The following is a 19,908-nucleotide window of genomic DNA, read 5'->3' as shown; positions in this document are numbered from 1 at the left end:
GGTGTTTGCGCGCTTTAGGGGGGCAAGTGGGGAGGAGGAGAGGCAGCGTGAAGGGGACCCCAAACGCGTGCCCATCTGTCGCGCTCCCTTTAAACCGGACTTTTAAACCCGGAGCGGTGAGGTTTGAAAAAAAAAAAAAGTAAACGAAGAGAAAAATAAGGAACGCACGGCCCATAGGCAATCACACCAGCTGGAAAGCAGCTAGAGGGGTCACAGCTAGCGGGCATAGACGTATGCCCCCCTAGTCGGGGCCGGACCGCCTTTCACCGGCGATGGTAGGTCCCGTGGACAGCCTTCCACCCCCTCCCCCCACGCTCCATGGAGGAGAGCGCACACAGCTAAAGCCCCACGTAGCGAGGGCGTCACGCGACATTGACGGGGTAGGAGCACAAATGGAGCGGCTGGCCGCTGACAACACCTATGCCTTCTCACTAGCCGTCGACGACAATTTATATAAATAACTCGACCAGAAATAGACAATATAGATAAATGTCAACCGTAACAACATAAATTGTTGCATCTTCAAGTACACTGGCACAACATGCTAATCACGCTCATGGTATACGGTTGTAGTCAAAGAACGTAGCTTTCTATATACAAACCGAAATCTATGACGACCAAGCTGTAGCGGTGGACGCATAAACTTGCGCGATAATTGTCAATATGATGATAAAATTTCGCCTTCATTAATGACTTTGCGGGCATGTTGAATTGCATAGTTCAATTGTTTAACGCACCCACAACTGAAAGGAACAGTAACAAGAAACAATACCTGAGTTTAGACAGGTAACGCATTCTTTGGAAACTCTATTTTCGGTAATTTCGCAAATAAAGCGAAAATGGTCAAAGATTTGCTTCTTGAATTTCGCGCCACAACGCCAGGGCCGATACGTGAGTGTGACGTCACGTATTATTAATTATTGTTCCGTATTCGGACCGCGTTTGCCGAGTAAAACGTCCCCGAAATTTGCCACGTTCAATCCTTGGATCCTTTAGAACACAATGCAGTTCTTCACAGGTAAACAATTAAGTGGCTCCGTGAAAATCCATGACGCCACATCGCGCTGGTGCAGAAACTTCAAGGCGGCGTCACCACCAGCCTTTCCTTCTTGCACCTTTTCTTGCTTACCAATTAAGTGCCTCTTCGCGCAGTAAGAGTGGCGTTTTTGGTATTGTATAAGAGTAATTTACTAATACAGGGTAAAATCATTTTTCTCTTTGGTGTCCCTTTAAAGCATAACGATTTGCAAGAAACGTAATTCCTACTTCCAGAAATACGCACTCAGAATGTGCTATGAGATGCATTTTGTTCCAGCTAACACTCCATAAACTCGTGACAAGCGCCTCCCAGCATGTTAAGCGGCGTAACTGCGGCTTCGTCGGCGCATGCTCAAGTTACGACCAGAAAAAAAAAAAAAACAGAGAGAGAGAGAGAGAACAAACTTAAAAGCCCCCGAGTGCCTCCAATAAAATTTCTTCGGTTCCTACTAGCGTTATCAATATATATATAATACGCAGTAACGTAAGGCTTGTCCGTTCTTCAAAATTTCTTTCGTCCATCGCGAAGCGAAGTACATGGTCGCGCGCAACACACGACTGGCAAGTCCTAGCCGAAGTCGAGGCCCTGACAGGCGCGCGCTGAACTGAACCAACGATACGCCAATGAGCGGGTACACATTGCGCACTACGAGGGTACAGCCGCTCCCAGAGCCCTTCAAGCCCCTCGGTCGTCGGCGAGCGCACGCACCCTCTCCGCGGCAGGTGGGGAGTGCGGGCAGCCGGCTGCGACAAGGCGTCTCCCCCCCACGGGAGACTGCGCGTCTTGCACTTGCCCATGGAAAACGTGCGCACGCACAAGCACAGTTGTTTCTTCCTGCACTCCGCCTCTCTCACAACCACAGCCGCACCGCCACCTGGCTTTCCGTTTGTAGCAGAGACAAGGCCAACGCGCGTAAGCCAGGGAGAGCCAGGGAGACTTAAGAGCGTGCTATCGCGAGTGATTGCGGCCACGTCGCGAGAGCGGCCACGGCCAAAAAAGGTCCAGCTTAGCAGGCGTTTCCTCATGGCCTCCACTCATAAACGACATGCATCGCAGCGATGTGGAAACCAATTAAAGCGCGTATTTATCGCCGTTCATACACGTCATTGTACCTATGGCTTTCGAGGGAGAAAATACCAAACCCTAAACAAATGTGCTTAAAATTAAAACTGCTATTAATCATAGTGTTTAATGTCCAGAAGCAGCATATGGGCTATGAGGGATAGAGCAGTGGCAGGCACCACATTAATTTTTGGCCACCTGGTATTTTTTAATGTGCACCCAAAGCAAGACACACGGAAATTTTTGCATTCTGCCCATGACAAAATGTTGCTGTTGCAGTAAAAATCAAACACCATGAGCTCAAGCTCAGAAGCAGAGTACTGTAGCCGTCAAGCCACTGTGGTGGCTGAAATGAATTCTGTTAAGGTTTGTGCTACAAAACATTAGTAGAAAAAAAAAGGACGCTAACCGAGTCCTCTTTCTGTTTATTTCTGCCCTTTCTTCTAAGCTTTCGTTTTGCACCACAAACATTTACAGCTATGTTAACAACTAGCCTAATGTCATACTTTGCTGAATTGAACTCATCTGCCCAGAGTTCACAGCAATTAATGAAAGATTGAATGTGTTCATTGTTCACAAGAAGTTGTCGGTCATAGTGCCAAGTAACAGACGATATATATATGGGCTTCGAAACATCGCCATTTGGGCACCATGGTCAGCGACTAATTAAAATTCATTCTGTATGGAACTACTCTATACATTGTTCGTTCATTTCGCACTAGGGACACACAGGCTCAAGAAAGGACTGAATACGGGTTAGTTTTGAATACGGCTTTGCACACTGCCACCTCCCACCGCAGAGCACGAGTATCGTCCCCAAATTTGACAAGTTATTTATACCATCTTAAAAAGCCCCGAGTAAAGCCTCCCACTTAAGCATTTCCCATTTCCATGAACTCACTTGAACAGACCACATCATTGTGTGCAGAAAGCTAAATAGTACCACGCCTGTGACCAATTACTTGATGTGGCCTGCTCTTGGAAAGCCTGTGCCTCAAAAATGGTGTTATGTCTTAAAGGCACGTAATGTGCAGGATACCCTGGTAAAGCAACACACAAGAACAAGAAACCTAAGCTCATTAAGCAGTTTAATATGGTGACAGCAACATTTGTGAGCAACAAATATTGAGTAACGCCAAACTTTTTTAACAGTAAATTTCTAGTGTCATATTGTTAGTAATACACGAGTGCATTGGTCTGTGTGAACATGTATATATCTATTATAAGAAAAAAAAATTAAGTGCATTTATAAATTTAACTATTAATAAAAATGTCATAGCAAATACAAGTACCTATCAGTGACTAGGTCTTTCCTTAAGCCATGAGAAATCATATGTTTGTGCCAAATTAGCTGAATACAAACCTACACTGTGTATGATTGCCACTCAGGCACAAGCGATTCAGGCAAACCATTTTCACTATAAACATTTGCCTGTTCCTCAGGTAAAGGTTTCCCAAAGAGTCTAAAGGTAAAGGTAGATATGAGCATCTTATGACCTCAGTACCAAGACCACCCTGAACACGCCCGCAAGTTCTCAGGACAAACATAAAAAGTGCAATGCAAACAGCTTTCAACATCTGTACAAGGGGTATTTTACGCAAGTCACAATATTTAAACTACAGGATCCCTGAAAAGGCTAAACACACAAAGCATCAGCACAACAAAAACAACACTGAGAAGTGGTTCATGGCTTATTTATAAGGTCTTGTCACATCAAACAGTCACCTTGGCATTGTTTCAGGAAGATTTTGAGATGTCACACTCATTTTTAAATATGCTATGAAAGCTGACAGTTAAACATCTTGGTTGAGTGTAGCCCTGTAATGAATATTTCAACTGTTCAATTGAACAGTTATTTCAACTGAATATGCCAGGCACAAGACCTTTATATTGATTCAGACGTTCGAATAAGCATTTTCCTTCGGTAGCCATAAAGTACACTTCATGCACAAAAGCCACCAAGGGGTAAAAATCAAAACACACGGATTTCATTCTTGTGTTATAATTGAGTGCTCTTAGAGTGGAATAAATTATTAAGGCAGCATACTACCAGCCACAATGTCTGTATAATTTACAAGCTGGTAATAACAGTATAATAGTGACACTGGCCACTGTATTTCTGCCCCCTATGGACAAAGAAGGGTTGGTGCCTCCTTTTGCAACAGGAACTGCATGCCTCACATTTTAGCTCCCTCTAACTCCAATGTAATGCTCACTCTGCTTATGCACGGACAGAACGAATTTACACAATTGAAAGGCAAGCATACTCCTCCAATGGGGAGCATAGAAACTTATATGTAGTCAAATATACAAGTACTCTAAAATATATTTCCACCCTATGAGGCTCATCTTGCCCCCAAACAATAGTTGCCATCTATCATGCATGCATTTCCTTTGTTTAATGCTGCAGTCCCAGTGCATTCAGGTCACAGTTGGAACTTAGGTATCAGCATGACATAGCATTCAAGAAAGGAAAGTACAGAACAACAGAGTGTTGAACAAAGTGTGCGCAAGATTCATGATTATTATCAGGGGAGGGGTCAAAATAAGCTCAAAAGAGTGTACAATGTTTTAAGGTGTGAAATCCAAGAAATATCTGCACTTTTAAGTGCTTATATTGTCTCCCAACAATAATCATCATTCATCCTGCGTGCACTTTTTTAATGGTGCAGTCCAAGCCCATTCAGGTGACGAAAGGTCAGGTAACGGATGTGCATATTAGTGTGACGCTGTTTGACAGGAAAGCAGCGGCCAGTGTTAAAAAGGAAATTCATGCACGATTGATAGATAAACTCCAAAGAAGATAAACCCCAAAGGCTGCATGTTCCTTGCAGAGCCACAGCCCATCTCACTAGGTGCTCAAGTTGCAATGTACAGGTCAGATGCAAGGTAAGGCCCGATTTACATTTCTTCTGTGCTGTAATCAGAAAAGTACCGCCAGGCACACTGTTTCCTGCGGGGAGTATTTAGCAGGTGGCGAAGATTAAGGTTTGAACTCGCATACCTGCCGTAATAATTTTTAACGCTGATTGTGGGTTTGCTTTCATAATGGACCAGCTCACACACTACACGCAATAGAACATAAAATAAAAAAAAACCCTGATCTTGAAAATTGAGCTTTGCACCAAAACAGCTACTTCTGTGGCCACTAAGCTGCAAAAACTTGGACTCCCTTCTGACCTCGCTGCCTTTTAGCTACTTGGGACACTGCTGGAAGCATTGTCGGTCAGATATTTTGGATGACAACACAAGAAATTGCCTCAGCTGCACTTGTAAATTTCTGTTTCTGGTACTAGGTTAATATGTATTAACACTGTTTCCAGAGTATTCAATAAAAGGCATTTCTCATATTCACAAGAGGGTCATCATTTAGGTGTACTGTGCCTACCATTTTAGCAGTTTTTCTGATTAAGGCCTAGATTGGCAACATTTTAGCTCCTTGCAGGACGTTAACAGTTACTGATAAGTTAGGTACCAAGCAACCGCAAGTAATACACCTGTTGAAAGCATGAAGGGGGAAAGCATTTCAATCAATGTAACAGCAAACACCAAGCATACTACAGGCAAACCTCTACACAACGAAATCACATTTGACATGAAAATACCTTCGTTATAAATCCTATATTTGTTATACAAATGTATTCGTTACAAATTAATAGAGTAGCAGTGAAAAATATGGATGGGGAAAAAAAACAAAACAATGAATGCCTTCTAAGTACACAACTACAGAAAGCAGACAGAGTGCAAACTGCACATATTGCATAACGCACATTACTTGCAAACTGAAAAATGTAAATATGAAATTAAGTGCAGGGTTCGGAGGGCACACAGCATTGAATCAAACAGTGAAATACTATTTAACACAAGTAATGCAAAAGTGCAATGTACATATGACCAAGTTTTATCGTGTTGACTTCAAAGAGTAGTATAATAAATGGCACTGTGACTTCTCTTGAGCTTATAAGAGAAAGTGTCCTCAGTACAGCATCACATAGAAACAGTGCCAAGTTATTTTTTTTAGAAATGTATATAAATTTAAGGATTAAAATAAAGCTTACCACAACTTATATAGACAACAATGGTAGTATCACAAGCTGCTGAAGAACTGTCATCAACACAGGCATGAATGTGCACCATGTCAAGGACAATCTCTATGACAGCATCGCCGATTACACCTTCCACCATAACAACCAATGACGGCTGATCAGTGGTGTTCTTACACACTGGTGTGATATGCACAGAGAGAGAGAGAGAGAGAGATACACTGCACACCGCACACATTTTTTTCAACATGGAAAGCTTTGATTTATGGTACATGATGCATACACATGCTATAATTTACACATCAACCAACTGAAAAAGAAAGGATATTCTTCAACCAAGAATTAATATAAATGGCAAACATGCCAATTATGTAAGGGAAGTGAGATTGGCGTCACATCAATGCAACATATACAGTGTATGCCATGCATGCGTTACCGTAACTCTCGCACACATGGCAAGCAACCTGTGGGACCTTTTTTCTTTCTCAGCAACTAAGAGCCAATATATACAATGCTCAGTAGGCCTGTTGGTACGAGAATTACGCATTCACTATTGTAGAGACAAGAAGATCAAGTGTTCAGCTATAGAAACAGCCAAGCTTGAGGAAGGAACCATAGTTTCTTGAGTCCGAACAAAGTAGGACAAAATTAAAAGCAGATTTTGGATTAAAAAACATCAATGGTGACTTGGAATGATCATGCCACTGCAGCCTCTAAAGCAGGGGTTCTTAACTAGCAGTTGCAAACCCTCAAATCCACTTAAAAAGGCTCCTAAACCTCTTATATTTTTCTTTCTGGTCCCTTCTTCACACATTACACTACTTCACACTACTTCGTTTATTTCTTTTTACTTATAGATTGCACAATTTTACACTGCTATATTAATTAATCATTTTGTACCAATCTATTTGTTAACCGAGGGTCCCACTGCAGTTGTTCGACTTTGGGACCCTCGCCTGTATACTACTAACAACCATGTATCTTGAATGAACAATAAACTGAAACTGAAACATTGTGTTGCCAGCAGGGTCCTATGCTTGATGTTACCTAGGTGAAAGCTGTCGATTAATTGGCATATGAGGGGCAATTTGCCAATGTGACAAAAGCTGCCTGTGTGTTCTGAGGAGAGAGAGGGGTTCACCCCACTGATCCTTCTGTCGAGCTTCGAACAAGTTGACACTCCAAGAAGTGTGATCAGGGCCACGATCTTGCATGCATTAAAAAACTGAATGTCGGCTTTTTGAACGCGTGCAAGATAGCAGCCCTGAAGTGGACTATGAAAGAACCCATTCTTTTTGTTCTTTACTCTGGGTAGCTAATGCAACCTGTTGCTATAGCTGCATGCACTGAATTGGTGAGATGAAGGATGAAGATGAAGCATCCAAGGGGAGAATAGAGAGGGCAATTGAGAAACAGCAGCAACCACACAGTTGTCGACATCATTTTAAAAAAAAAAATATTCTATATCTGTACGTTAATTGCAGGCTGGTACACAGTTGCCACTATATAACAAGTTCTTGAGCTAAAAATGGTTTAGGGGCCCTTTAAGCTTGATCCACATGAGTTACCAGTTTGCTGGTCAATCGGTTACCTGATGGCAGGACTACGATGGTCTAGCTGCAATTAGTGCTCACCTACAAAGTAAAAAGATTGCACTGATCAGCTGAACAGGGTACCACGCTATGATCTGTTGCCAAAGCAGGCACACCAGTGAGCATCCACAGCTTTGCAATGCGATGGCCCACACCGTATCTCTTCAACACAAAGTAGTACCATGTCACTTCCTCCAGAAAGAGTGTCTTATAGACGGTTCACTAAACTAATGCGGCAATTTGTTCATGCACAGATAAGAGAAAGACATGCCTCATTCATATTGTCTGAAACACAGGTGCACAAGAAACATGAGCCATGGTGACTTACTGCAAGCACTTTTGGCCATGATGATACCAAAAAAAGGATCATGCAGATCTCACACAGACATTGTGGGAATCAGTGTAGGCGAAGCTTTGATAAGCTGGCAAGACAAAACGGCTCGACACAAAGCCAGAAATGCTGTATGTGCTTGCAATACAACCTTGCATACACTATTGCATACAATAAACCTTGCAATACAACAACCTCTACTCGGTGAGACAGCTGATGACAACGACAGCCACCCTGACGATGACGACATACCAAATTGCAAGGAGCTAGAGGAAGGAATACTCAGTTTCCAGGCTAAGTATCTCTGCTTGCTCCATAGCTACTTGGTCTGCAACCCAGTTCAGGCCCACCAGGCAACGAAAAAGCCAGATGCTATTTCCCATCCTCATAGTCCACAGTCAGACATTGCCCTCGTGAAGCCAGAAACGCATGGTCACATGATGCCTAGTCTGCAGACCAAAGCACGGACTTGGTTTACTGTGAGGAAGCAGCTTCAGTAACATCTTTAATTCTCGGGTTTAAAACAGAAATCAACTTAGGGCCACAATGACAGTATTTGCAGCTACCCTGATTGCTTTAAGGTGCGCCATATGTCCCTTGAAGTCTGGATTGGTGATAACGGTGGATGTGGCATGTAGAAAATACGAGTCAGGATAACAAAGTTAAACAAAAATAGTTGAAGTTTAAATACTAGTAGAAAAGTAATGGCCTCTGTTCTCTAAATCATCGCGAGGAATCTGGCTTTGTATGGCTAGATTTTGCAAGTGCCTCGCCAGATCACTTGTCTGTTATTTTTGGAAGACAGTGCGTGCTGATGACATTATGTCGCGAAGTAGTGCTCATAGACCCCATTGACCTCTGGGAGTCTGTAAACCACATTTATAAAAGCACTGCTCTAGTGCATACAGAAAATGTGATGGGCGTAACCAATTCAGCACAAGTTACTTGGGCACAGAAGGGCTAACTTGTTTGACTTTTAGAACATCACTTGCAAGAGTGATTAAGGGCTGAATGGATTTTTACTTATGGGAGGTAAAACAGCTGAAGAATGAAGATGAAGATTATGAAGCACCTACATGCAATCAAATTTGCAAGACAACATTGTCAATTCAGCTAAAATTCTTTGAAAACTGCAAGTACGTCGTTGTAAACAATGTAACCGACACCGACATATGCTTGATCTCAGTAGTTGAAGAGCAGAAAGCAGACACCAATGAGTCTTATGGCCACGTTCACCTGGCTGCAAAATGTGACCCTGCGCTAGCTCAAACTGCGATGCAGCTTCTTTTGTGTGAATGAATCAGACAGCAAATACAATGGCAACAGTAGCAAAATGTGCACGGGGGGAGGTGAAAAGTTGACTTAGTTTCATAAATGTAGCACATTTCCTGTTTACTGTCGAAAATGGATGCCTTGGTCAACCTTGAACAACCCTATAAGCTAAGGCTTAGTGTAACATTGCAAGAAGTACGTGTATACAAGAACTCCCACAGAAAAGGTGTGCAGTACAAGCTGAGATCCTTGAATACACAGCACTGTGACTTATGCCATGTAGCAGTTGTTGGAATTAAAGAACAGAATACTGCAGCAACAAGCAGTGACGCAAGTTATAAAAATGCCCATAGCCATGTTTATCACAATGCAATAATATACATAAAATATTCAGCAAGTTGGAGTTTTACTTTTGATGTTGAAAAGTACTGAAGCAAGCAACAACCAACACAAAGGTAATGGTCAAAAGTTGCAAAAAGCACTGTATCACTGGTGAATCAAGAACTACTACAAAATGTCCTCGGCTGACACATTTTACAGTCGCATTCTCCATATAATCTTAAAAAACCTCGGCTGAATCTTACTCAACATGAAAATCTGAAAACCTCTAGATTGAAATCTGCGCTCAATGCAGAAAATCCAGTGTTATGGGCATCAATCTCCAGACAAAAGACAAGAAGGACGGCCAAGAACACTGGCCAACAACACCGCCGCAATTTTAAAGCCATACAAAAGGACGTCAATCATCATCACCCCGTTTGAAAGTCAGCTCATCAAACGACGCAGCTCCAAAGTCCGGAGCCAGGCGAGTTCCAGCATGGCTGTCCAAGCTTAGATGCAGCAGGCTTCTGAGGAGTCTGCGCACGTGCGAGGGAGTACCAGAGGAAGTGGCAGCTGGTGACGAGGACAGGGACGACTGGGGCGAACCCAGGGATGACATGTGAGAGAAAGAAGCTCGGCTGCCGGTGCTGGCGGTTTCCTGAGCCAGTGCAGTTATCTGCTGGTGGCTCGGCCCCATGTCCTCCACAGCGCTGGTGCTTCCCCGCTGTGAAGAGGGCACTGAGCCCCTCCTCGGATGTCATTCAAGCAGGCTAAGAGAGTCTTGCAAGACGCCCTGGACGACAGCCTCATCTTCCAGCTCTAGTAGCTGCCTGCACAACAGAGAAGGAGACCCGAAAATTGATGGTAAGAATAAGAATTCACTTGTGGTTAAGGATGAGGCAGAGAGACGAAAAGAACACGTCAACTACAAATGATAAAAATTTTAAAAACATATTTTGGTCCTTCTCAGACAGGAGTCTTGTGGCACACTGAGGGTGTAAGCTAGGGCTGGATGGTTGATCGATTAACCTTTCGATTAGCCGATTGAAGTTTTATTCACGACTAATTTTTTAATCAGATTAATTGGTTATGCTCGCATGGCTGCTGGTAGAACATGTGGGTATGGCTTTCGAGACTAGCCAAAATCATACGGTCAAACTGATCCAATGTATCCAGATGAAAAAACGGAAGTACTCGTTTTCAGTAGAAAACTGCGAGGAAAGAGCGCCAAACGAGGTGGTGTTTTATCGCTTAATGCCAGAAGTAACTGAAGATGACTTGGAGCTTTTACAATGGTGACCCCCCAGTACCGCACCTTCTACTAGACATAATGCCAGTTGTAAAGACAATGATGTGCCTCCCGGCAACATCAATGCTATGCGAGCACGTGTTCTCTGCAGCTGGCATGACTTAATAAGCGAAGGAACTCTCTTCTGCAAGACATCATGATAAACTTCTTTGCCTCAGCAGCTGGAGCTGCGATTGCATTTGACTGAGTTTGACATGCTCGATTTTCCATTTTCAAGCAGAGTTGTCTAATAATGAAGACAACTGTCAATTCAAATAGCATACTTTTTCTTTCTTTAAAGTGTAGTATCATGACAAACCACAGGAATTCATTTTTTTGCTTATGTAAGTACATATACAAATCTGATACAAGTCTAGCTCTAGTGTAAGCAGATGAAAGCTTGACTATGTGCAGCTCAGCGTGTGACAATGTGCAAGAGCAAAGTGGATTAAGACTAATTTCTTTCCACCTTTAGTGACTAAACATAAAAGCATTGTATAGAGTTTCTTTCTTTTCTGACAACACATGCAAAGTCCAAGGCTATGTGACAGCCCCATGTTTCTCAAGGGCACAGTAAAAAAAAAAAAACTGAAAAATTAAATTCTGGACCCTTGTGTGCCAAAACTACGATATGATTATGAGGCGCGCCGTAGTGGGGGGACTGGATTAATTCTGATTACCAGGAGTTCTCTAACATGCACCCAACAAAGGTACACACAGGCGTTTTTGCCTTTCAACTCTATTGAAATGTGGACGCGCGGCCAGGATTCGATCCTGTGACCTCTGGCTTAGCCGCACAATGCCGGAGTCACTGTGCCACTATGACGGGTAAGGGCACAGGAGGTCATGTGGCATGTGCTACCAGTATCAAATTTGATGAGTAAAACAAGAACAAGGTAAAACCGGGAGCCAACATTTCGACAAGTGGACCTGCCTTTTTCAAGGCAAGTGATAAAGACAGGTCCACTTGTCAGAACGTTGGCTCCCACTTTTACCTTGTTCTCATTTTGCTCATCGTCTTGAATTTCCATCTTCCACCTTCCCTATGTTTTCCTAGCATCAAATCTGTCACTTCACTGAATGAATAACGATTACAGTACTTCCATTCTAAGTATGATTATATCATTTTGCAAGGTAGGATAGCACTGTGAACATTGTAGTAATACGAGTAAAAGGCGAAAAAAAAATTCTTGGGTTTTACATGACAAAACCACGATCCGAGTATGAGGCACGCATGCCATAGTAGGGGACTCTGGACTAATTTTGACCATTGGGGGTTCTTGAACGTGCATGAGTGTTTTTGCATTTTGCCCCCACGAAAATGCAGCTGCCATGCATGGGCTTCGATCCTGCAACTTCCTGCTTAGCAGAGAAACGACATAGCTACTGAGCCACCATGGTGGGTCAGTAAAAGGTGATAGTGAACACAATCAAGCAATATGGAATATGGATCATGTCTATAAGATGCAATAGCACACGCTACATAAACGAATGGTAACAGGAACAAGAATCGTGATGTGTGAGAGAACTAAGGCTGCAAGGTCATCGAAAATGGAAGCATAACGCTGAACACGGATGGCATGTTGAACGCCAGACTGCTTACAAATGCAAAACAAAGCACACATGGCACTAAGTTTTTTCATGCGACTCTGTAGCTATGTTTGATACAACGTAATCTTTGTCTACCAAGTTCCACAGAAATCCTTTATCACTTCCCTTGTCCACAAGTGAAGGTTCTAAATCCTAAAAGGCCTCTCACCTGCGTAGCCTAAGTGCTTTAGAGCGTAGTTCCTTATCTCTGTTTCTGATTTCCAATACCATGTCCCACGCTTCCTTCTGAGGCTTCTGATCATAGACCCAGCGTAAGAACAGGGCTGGCCACAAAACCTAGAAAGGGAAAAACATGACCTCTTCATGAAGTTGAAATGAAAGGTACACAGTTCTGCACATCAGTCAAAACACCATAATCTCCAGAGCACCAAAGGCATCCAACACATATGAAGTGAGAAAGTGTCACTAGGCTACATTTCATACTTTGCAGGCAATGCTGCAAAAGCTGTGCAGGCAATGTAGTCACAAGAGTCTCACTCCACATGTTTCAGGTGAAGTTGTCTTTGATTTGTGCGGCTTTCTGTTAATGATACATAGTACTTCATATAATTACAAGTTGTTGATGTAAGGTTACATCAAATCCCACATTATTTACGCACTTTTGCGCTTCCAGTATGCATATTACCATGTTTTTACCGTGCGATCTGTGACCACTAATTGCGGAAATATTCCATTACGTTCAGAGGCTTGGATCTGCAACGCCTTCCATGGAAATACAGTAGAACCCCGCTGTTACGTTCCTCACTGCTGCGTTTTCCCGGCTGCTACGTCGTTTTCATCCGGTCCCGGCATAGCTTCCATAGGATCCAATGTATAAGGAACCCCGCTGTTACGTCGTAGCTGTGAAAACGTTCCCGCATGATACGTCGCAACTTAGCTCCCCGAACCCGCCTGGGCTAAAGTAGGCAACGCGCTCCAACCGCCATTTTGGCTTTTGACGAGTTTTGGCCGGGCTTGGCTATGGAACTGGCTGCAAGAAGCCGCACGCCAGTTCGAGAGGCCGCCATCGAATTGGCGTGCGGCTTCTTGCAGCCAGCTCCATAGCCAAGCCCGGCCAAAACTCGCCAAAAGCCAAAATGGCGGTCACATACGACGACTACGTCGCCGTGGATGTTGTTGTCGGGACGTCAGAGTGTCAGAGCATCGCCGAGATCGTTGGGATCTCGGTCGCGAGTGAAGTCGCAGACTGCGATGCACGAGCCGCATGATGCCGGGGAGTTGCCAAATCGTAGCTTTCGAAAAGCCGTTGCGGCTCTGGACCTCCTCCGCAGGTACGTCGCACCTCACAGCGACGCTGACAGCAATGCGGCCTTCCAGGCTATTGAGAAACGTGTGGTGATTTCTAGCGAGCGAAAGAAACGGCAAGCCACAATTCTGGACTTTTTTTTAGGTCCTAAGCGCACTCTGAGGAAATAAATTGTCTATAGTTGAAGCTGCACTTTTTTTCATTCATTTTCGGAGCTTTCCTCACTGTTGCGTTTTCCCGGCTGTTACGTTTTTTTTCCCCGGTCCGGTGAAAAACGTATGAACGGGGTTCCACTGTAGCTTCATCGTACTTGGTGACACAAAAGTACAGGACATAACGCTACATCGAACCGCATGACACATGCTTACAGTACATCTTTACTTCACGTGTGGCATGCTACTTTTGGCTCGAGGATGCCAGCAGCGATATCTTTCTAGTTTTGTGGTATTGCCTGTTATTTATGAAACTAAGGATATTGCTGTCGTAAGCTTTGCATGCTTTGTGTACTCTATTACAATACACACCCTGTTTTTGACCTTCTCTAGAAATAATAGTGCACATCAGAATCGAGCAAGTATGGATATTTTTTTAAGAGTGAACTGCTGGGCTAGTAGCTGGTTGGTACTGTACGCTCAGAATTGCAAAATGAGATGTGCCAATGAAGAAATGGAAGAAAAAACAGAATCACACAGGACAGCCGTCATCCCAAGTGATTTAATTTTTTAACAATTGTGTCATTTTGCGCCACCATCACACTGTTATCAAGGATCCAGCCCAATTCACCAAAGAAAAATATCACCCAAGCATACACTTGTTTAGGGCGAAGCACCGTATTCAACAACACTTACTAAGCTTTGAGGCGCCACTGATGGCCAGATCACCTGGCTGTTATGGTCGTACATTGGATTCGTAAGCTCTGCCAGCATGTCTGGCGAGTTTACATAAGACCTGAAAGAAGGAAAACAAAAGAAATGACAACAATCACAACATCTAAATCCTTCAAATTTCAGTTCAAATACTTTGTGAAGCTTGTGCAATAACAAAGTTGAGTAAGTTGGCATGGCTCCATGGCATGGAAAGGCAGGCATGCAAATACGAACGCAAGTAGGACGATTAAAAAAATTATGAGAAGGAACAAACAGCATTTGTGTTATCCTTCTCATTAATTGACAATGGGGTTTGTATACCTGCCTTTCCGGACTATGAAAAGAAAACACCATGAAATCTCAAATGGTGGTCAAGCAATCATTTCAGATATTCAAGACAACCTTAGGCTCAGAACATAAGTTGCATGAAACAAACACAATTATTTTGTTTACACATATGGTTTACTTGCAGAGAAACCTGCCACGGAAAACAAGACTAAAGACGTTAACACAATAGTGGAGCATACACTCCCATAACAAAGAGGACAAAATATTGCCAGCTGGTATTCACTGGTCAAAATAAAGGCAAAAAGCCTTTACGAAAGAGCTTTAACACCTTTATGCATTTCTGGCACCCCGAGCAAGTGTACACCAAATACATTGAACTCTGAAACTACATCATGACAGACAGCTCATGCCGCTTGCAAATGACAACAGCACTGTCCATTGTGCCCACCTACTGATTGATTGGTTCATAAGGCTTGATGTCCCAAAGTAACAAAGGGTCTATAAGACACGGCATAAGGGAGTTCTCTGAATTAATTTGAACCACCTAGCATTTTTAATGCGCATCTAAATCTAAGTATGCAAGCATTTTGGCATTCTACCCTTACCGAAATGTGGCCGCCATAGGCAGATATCAAACCAATGACCTCATGTTCAGTGGCAGAACTTCAGAGCCACTGGGCCACCACAGTGGATTTCAGCAACTACTAGCAATAGACATGGCAAGAAAAGAAGCCTACCACAGAGAGTATGTTTTCTGCGCCAGCTTGAGTTCTTTTCTTTCCTTCATAGAGTTTGCGAGGAATGTGCCTGCAAGTAAGTTCAATATTTGTTAATGTCGTCAACACAGAGGACAAAAAAAAAAAAAAAAATGTCCGGTGGGAGAAAACTCACCAAATGAAGAACAGTAGCTGTGTTCAAACAGCATAATGAGAAACTGCTCGTTGAATTCGAATGAGCAGGCAAACTGTTGGTGAATCTGAAGAATAAAATTTTGAAGCCACTATGAGCTCCTGTCAGCTAGAAAAAAAAAATTGCTTCTGACGAGAGATTCATTTTTACAGAATGCAGTGATCTGCCTATAATTACTACGTACTTCAAATGCCGCTCCATGAAATTCATAAATACTCTAAAGGATATATTAAAATGGTAGAAGACATAGGAATGAATGAGAACAACATACTGAGAATCATCCTGGCACAATATTACTGGTTGGTTCGTCAGAGGGAACTGACCAATGATAAATGAAAGGTAAAACAAAAAGCCAGCTCTGGGCCTTTAGCAGCAATGCTAGCCTTTTTGGATGGTGCTAGAGGCACCATCCAGTGGCAGCCACTGATCACAAGTGGCACTGCAGACAATGGCAATGTTGGTACATACATGCTGTGTGAAGCCATTACAAACGAGGAACACTAAGTTATTACTGTAGTAAAGAAAAATTAGACCCCCTGCAATTCTAAGAACATCCCCAGTCCTCACTTCTCAACTTACACTCTTTTAAAGTTTACACCCTTTGGTTCGAGTGTCTTGTCCCACAACAATAATCGTCATCTGTTTTGCCCACATTTCTTTTGTTTAACGCTGCGAGCCTGGCACTTCCAAGTCACGAGCGGCTTGCGTGTTATCAACGTGCCGCAGCATTCTCGACAGGAAAGTAGAGAGTGCCGAATTTTCAAGAAAGTAAACGCAAGCAAGGCAGATGACGAACATTGTTATGGGACAAGATAAGCCCAAGGGGTGTAAACTTTTTAAGAGTGTCTAAAAAAAATACTAATATGACACTTTTAAATCGAAGTTTTCATTTTGCTTCATTTCCCGGGTTTTGCATGGCTGCCCAATTGCTGGGTGCTGTTGTGTCAGTCACTATCTCGGCGGATATATTTCTAGATATATATACGAATGTTATATGAAACTACCAACAAAGTGGCTCATACAACCCTTGTAGCTGATCAAGCATTCACAGCTCTGTCCTGTGTAAAAATATGACTTCCCCCGAAAAACTGGAATGACGAAAAACCGGAATGTATAACGTTGGTTCACAGGCACTTCTAAAGCACAACGACCTGTTAAAGGGCAACTCTGGTGATTTTTTGGCTATGTCAAGGTAATGAATATTTAGGTTCCCGAGACCCTCCTTGTCACGCATCAAAGTAGAATTGTTCTATCTTAGGTAAGCAAAAAAGCACAAAAAACGAAACCAAAACCTGACCAGGCAGCTGAGTAAACCTCTTCAGGTGATGTCGCGAGTGTCCACAGAGGGGAAGGCGCACAAGGCATGCCGGCCTTGTGCACTGGGCGAATGAAACCAGCGAACGAAGAGCAGACACTCAGCTGATTCGAGGTCAGCTGCACCAGCTCTTCGGATCTGTTAAATATTAACATTCATGATCCTGACAAATTTAATAGCCACGAATCGCCATTTGCATTTGACCTGCTACCTTGGGAGCCAGCACTGATGCGCTACATATCATGCTGCAACATGAAGGCCAAGGGTAGCCCTAACCACTAATTTTATATGTGCTGCTTGCTATTTTAGGTGTTTTACCACTTCACATGCTAACTGTAACCACGTGGAGCATGACTTTCCGCACTGGTATCCCACAAGAACGTCGCTGACCGTCCAAAGCGCCAACCAGTGCAGTTGTTTACATCGGCAGGTACAGCGACCACTTGTCGTTTGCTTGAGATATAATCCTAGCCGCTCATCGGTGGCATCAATTAATATCAGAACATATCAAAACAGGAAGATTTTGTGCATGCAAGCACCGTTGCATCAGTCTGATATGAGTGACCACACACCTTCGAAAACAGTATGCGGAAGACTGTAGTATGGGAGCATTGTTATGCTGCCTATTTATTCTTCATATTCTCTTCATGCACACAATATGTTCCGTAATGTAGACACAGATGAGGACTTTGCGCGTATGATTGTTGGTTCAGAGAACGCATAGTTTTCTTGCAGAAATGCCGATGCCAGTACTGACACCGTTGGCAGCTGAATGAGGCGGCTGTTTAAGCTGCTGTATCGAAGAGGTCTATGCTTGCTGCCCATATGGGATACGAAGCAAGCAGTGCACCTTGGAAGCTAAATAACGTGCGTGCATGACAATATATAAATATATACCCATGTTCGCAGTTGCATTTAATTTAGGGAAGTGCCGGTGAGCGTGGCTGGCAGCTTTCTGTCGAAAACGGCAATGTACCAATGTTGATACTCCTCCATGTCGTTTCTTGCTTTTTGTGTGTGCACTGTACGAAACAAGCAATGATTTATTACAAATCCGTATGGTCAAAGCTGAACTAGTGAAGCAGTTTTTTTGATCCTAAGGGCTTAATTAGCTTCAGGTCAGTCGCTCAGGTACGCCAGCAGTAGATGCATGAACTCCTCGACTATGACATATAGGTAGGCTTAACCTCGATTGAACGTAATAGGCATCGGCTCAAACTGTGTATGAGGGTGATGAGGGCTGAAGTTTGTGCAGTCAACAACACAACACCACTTGCCATCCCCACCTCTTGCCCATTCACAGGGAACGATACTTTTTGCGACAGCAACTTCTCACACCATGAACTAGCTCACGATCGTCGAAGCCTCGACACAGTCATCTGCATGATCTTGGGCACGCTGTGCATGGAACACTCGTGACGTCATCAAATGTGGCCTGTAACTGAGGAGGAGGTAAGGTAAGGAGGACAGTCGAAGCAATCAAAGCCATTTGTAAAGAAATCTGCACAACTCGCAAACCTGCTATTTTGAGGACACGACAGAAGTGTTCAGAGGAACATTTGCAGCGAATTTCATCGACAACTGTTGACAAGGAAAAATCACCAGAATTGCCCTCTATTGAATTCATGAATTTTATTTAACCGACTTTTTATTTACTTGTTATTATTATTACAATTTTTTTTTAATTTAGCCACTTCAGTACATGCCATTAGTTGTATGCCTGATTTTGGCCAACCCTCCAGAATGGGGATGTCCCCCTATGATCCCTACGTAAAACCTAAATATTTAATGTTCCCTCACAGATACCTGTAAAGCACACCAATTTGTTAATAGAATGATGTATTATATATAACTAATTCTTTAATTCAAATTTTTTTATTATTATATAGCCATTTTATATATGCCACTGGAGGTGTGCTCGTTCATGGCCAATCTTCCTAAATGGGTATGTCCCACAGCGACATAACAGGTGCAGAGTTCGTAAATGTTGCTTGATATGTGTAGTACTTTTCTGAAAGAAACACCCTTCAAATTTTTTTTAGAAATTCCCTTCAACACTGGTGTCTTGAAATTGAGAGTGCATGGTGAAATTTCTGCTCAAACTGAGTTTTCAAACTTCGTAAAGTTGAACCCCGCATTATACTGAGTGTTGAATAAACATGAGTGCCAAGTTAAAAAGATTAACTTTCAGTTGAATTTCACGCGGATATAGCATATTTCGGCAGATTCACTTTAATACCACATTTGTGAGATTAATCACCTGTTTCATTTAAAATAAATCCATGGTGTGTAAGGTCATCTGTAGTGATGCCAGTCTGAGGTTAAAAAAGACAAATACTGGTGTTTTATATGCCAAAACTACGATATGATTATCAGGCAGGCTGTAGGGGAGGGCCTTGCAATTAATTATGACAACCTGGGGTTCTTCGCGCACGCAATGCACGGTACATGGGCGTTTTCGCATTTCGCCTTTATCGAAATACGGCTGTCGCAACTGGGATTTGTACCTACACCCTTGGTCTCAGCGGCACAATGACAAGGCCAGCACACTACCATGGCTGGTGCCGTGTGTGGTGATGTAGGCCGATTCTGGTTGAATAGAACCGTGGTACTATGTGTCAGCACTATGATGAAAAGTGCGTTCCACCATGCCACAACATGGTATTCCACGGCAAAATGCTACTTCTGTGCAAAATTTGAGTAGAAATCGGCAAGTGGTTTAGC

The 19,908-nt window shown here is 43.1% G+C and overlaps 1 protein-coding gene across 5 annotated transcripts in view; it reads right to left on the bottom strand.

Moving 5' to 3' along the window:
• Positions 1 to 3,170: 3,170 nt before the first annotated feature.
• LOC142585655 (myotubularin-related protein 9) overlaps positions 3,171 to 19,908 on the bottom strand; it is a 57,024-nt gene continuing 40,286 nt past the window's right edge. For all 5 annotated transcript variants that reach the window (XM_075696578.1, XM_075696580.1, XM_075696582.1 and 2 more), the window contains 5 exons: positions 15,852 to 15,936; positions 15,698 to 15,767; positions 14,655 to 14,754; positions 12,709 to 12,836; positions 3,171 to 10,491 (listed from right to left, as the gene is read on the bottom strand). In XM_075696578.1, coding sequence (XP_075552693.1) covers positions 10,419 to 10,491; positions 12,709 to 12,836; positions 14,655 to 14,754; positions 15,698 to 15,767; positions 15,852 to 15,936 — 456 coding nt within the window. In that variant the 3' untranslated portion in view covers positions 3,171 to 10,418. The remainder of the gene's footprint in view (positions 10,492 to 12,708; positions 12,837 to 14,654; positions 14,755 to 15,697; positions 15,768 to 15,851; positions 15,937 to 19,908) is intronic.

The sequence above is a fragment of the Dermacentor variabilis genome, chromosome 6, assembly GCF_050947875.1.
Source record: "Dermacentor variabilis isolate Ectoservices chromosome 6, ASM5094787v1, whole genome shotgun sequence".
Classification (NCBI taxonomy): Eukaryota; Metazoa; Arthropoda; class Arachnida; order Ixodida; family Ixodidae; genus Dermacentor; species Dermacentor variabilis.
This window is presented reverse-complemented; position numbering and strand designations above follow the sequence as displayed.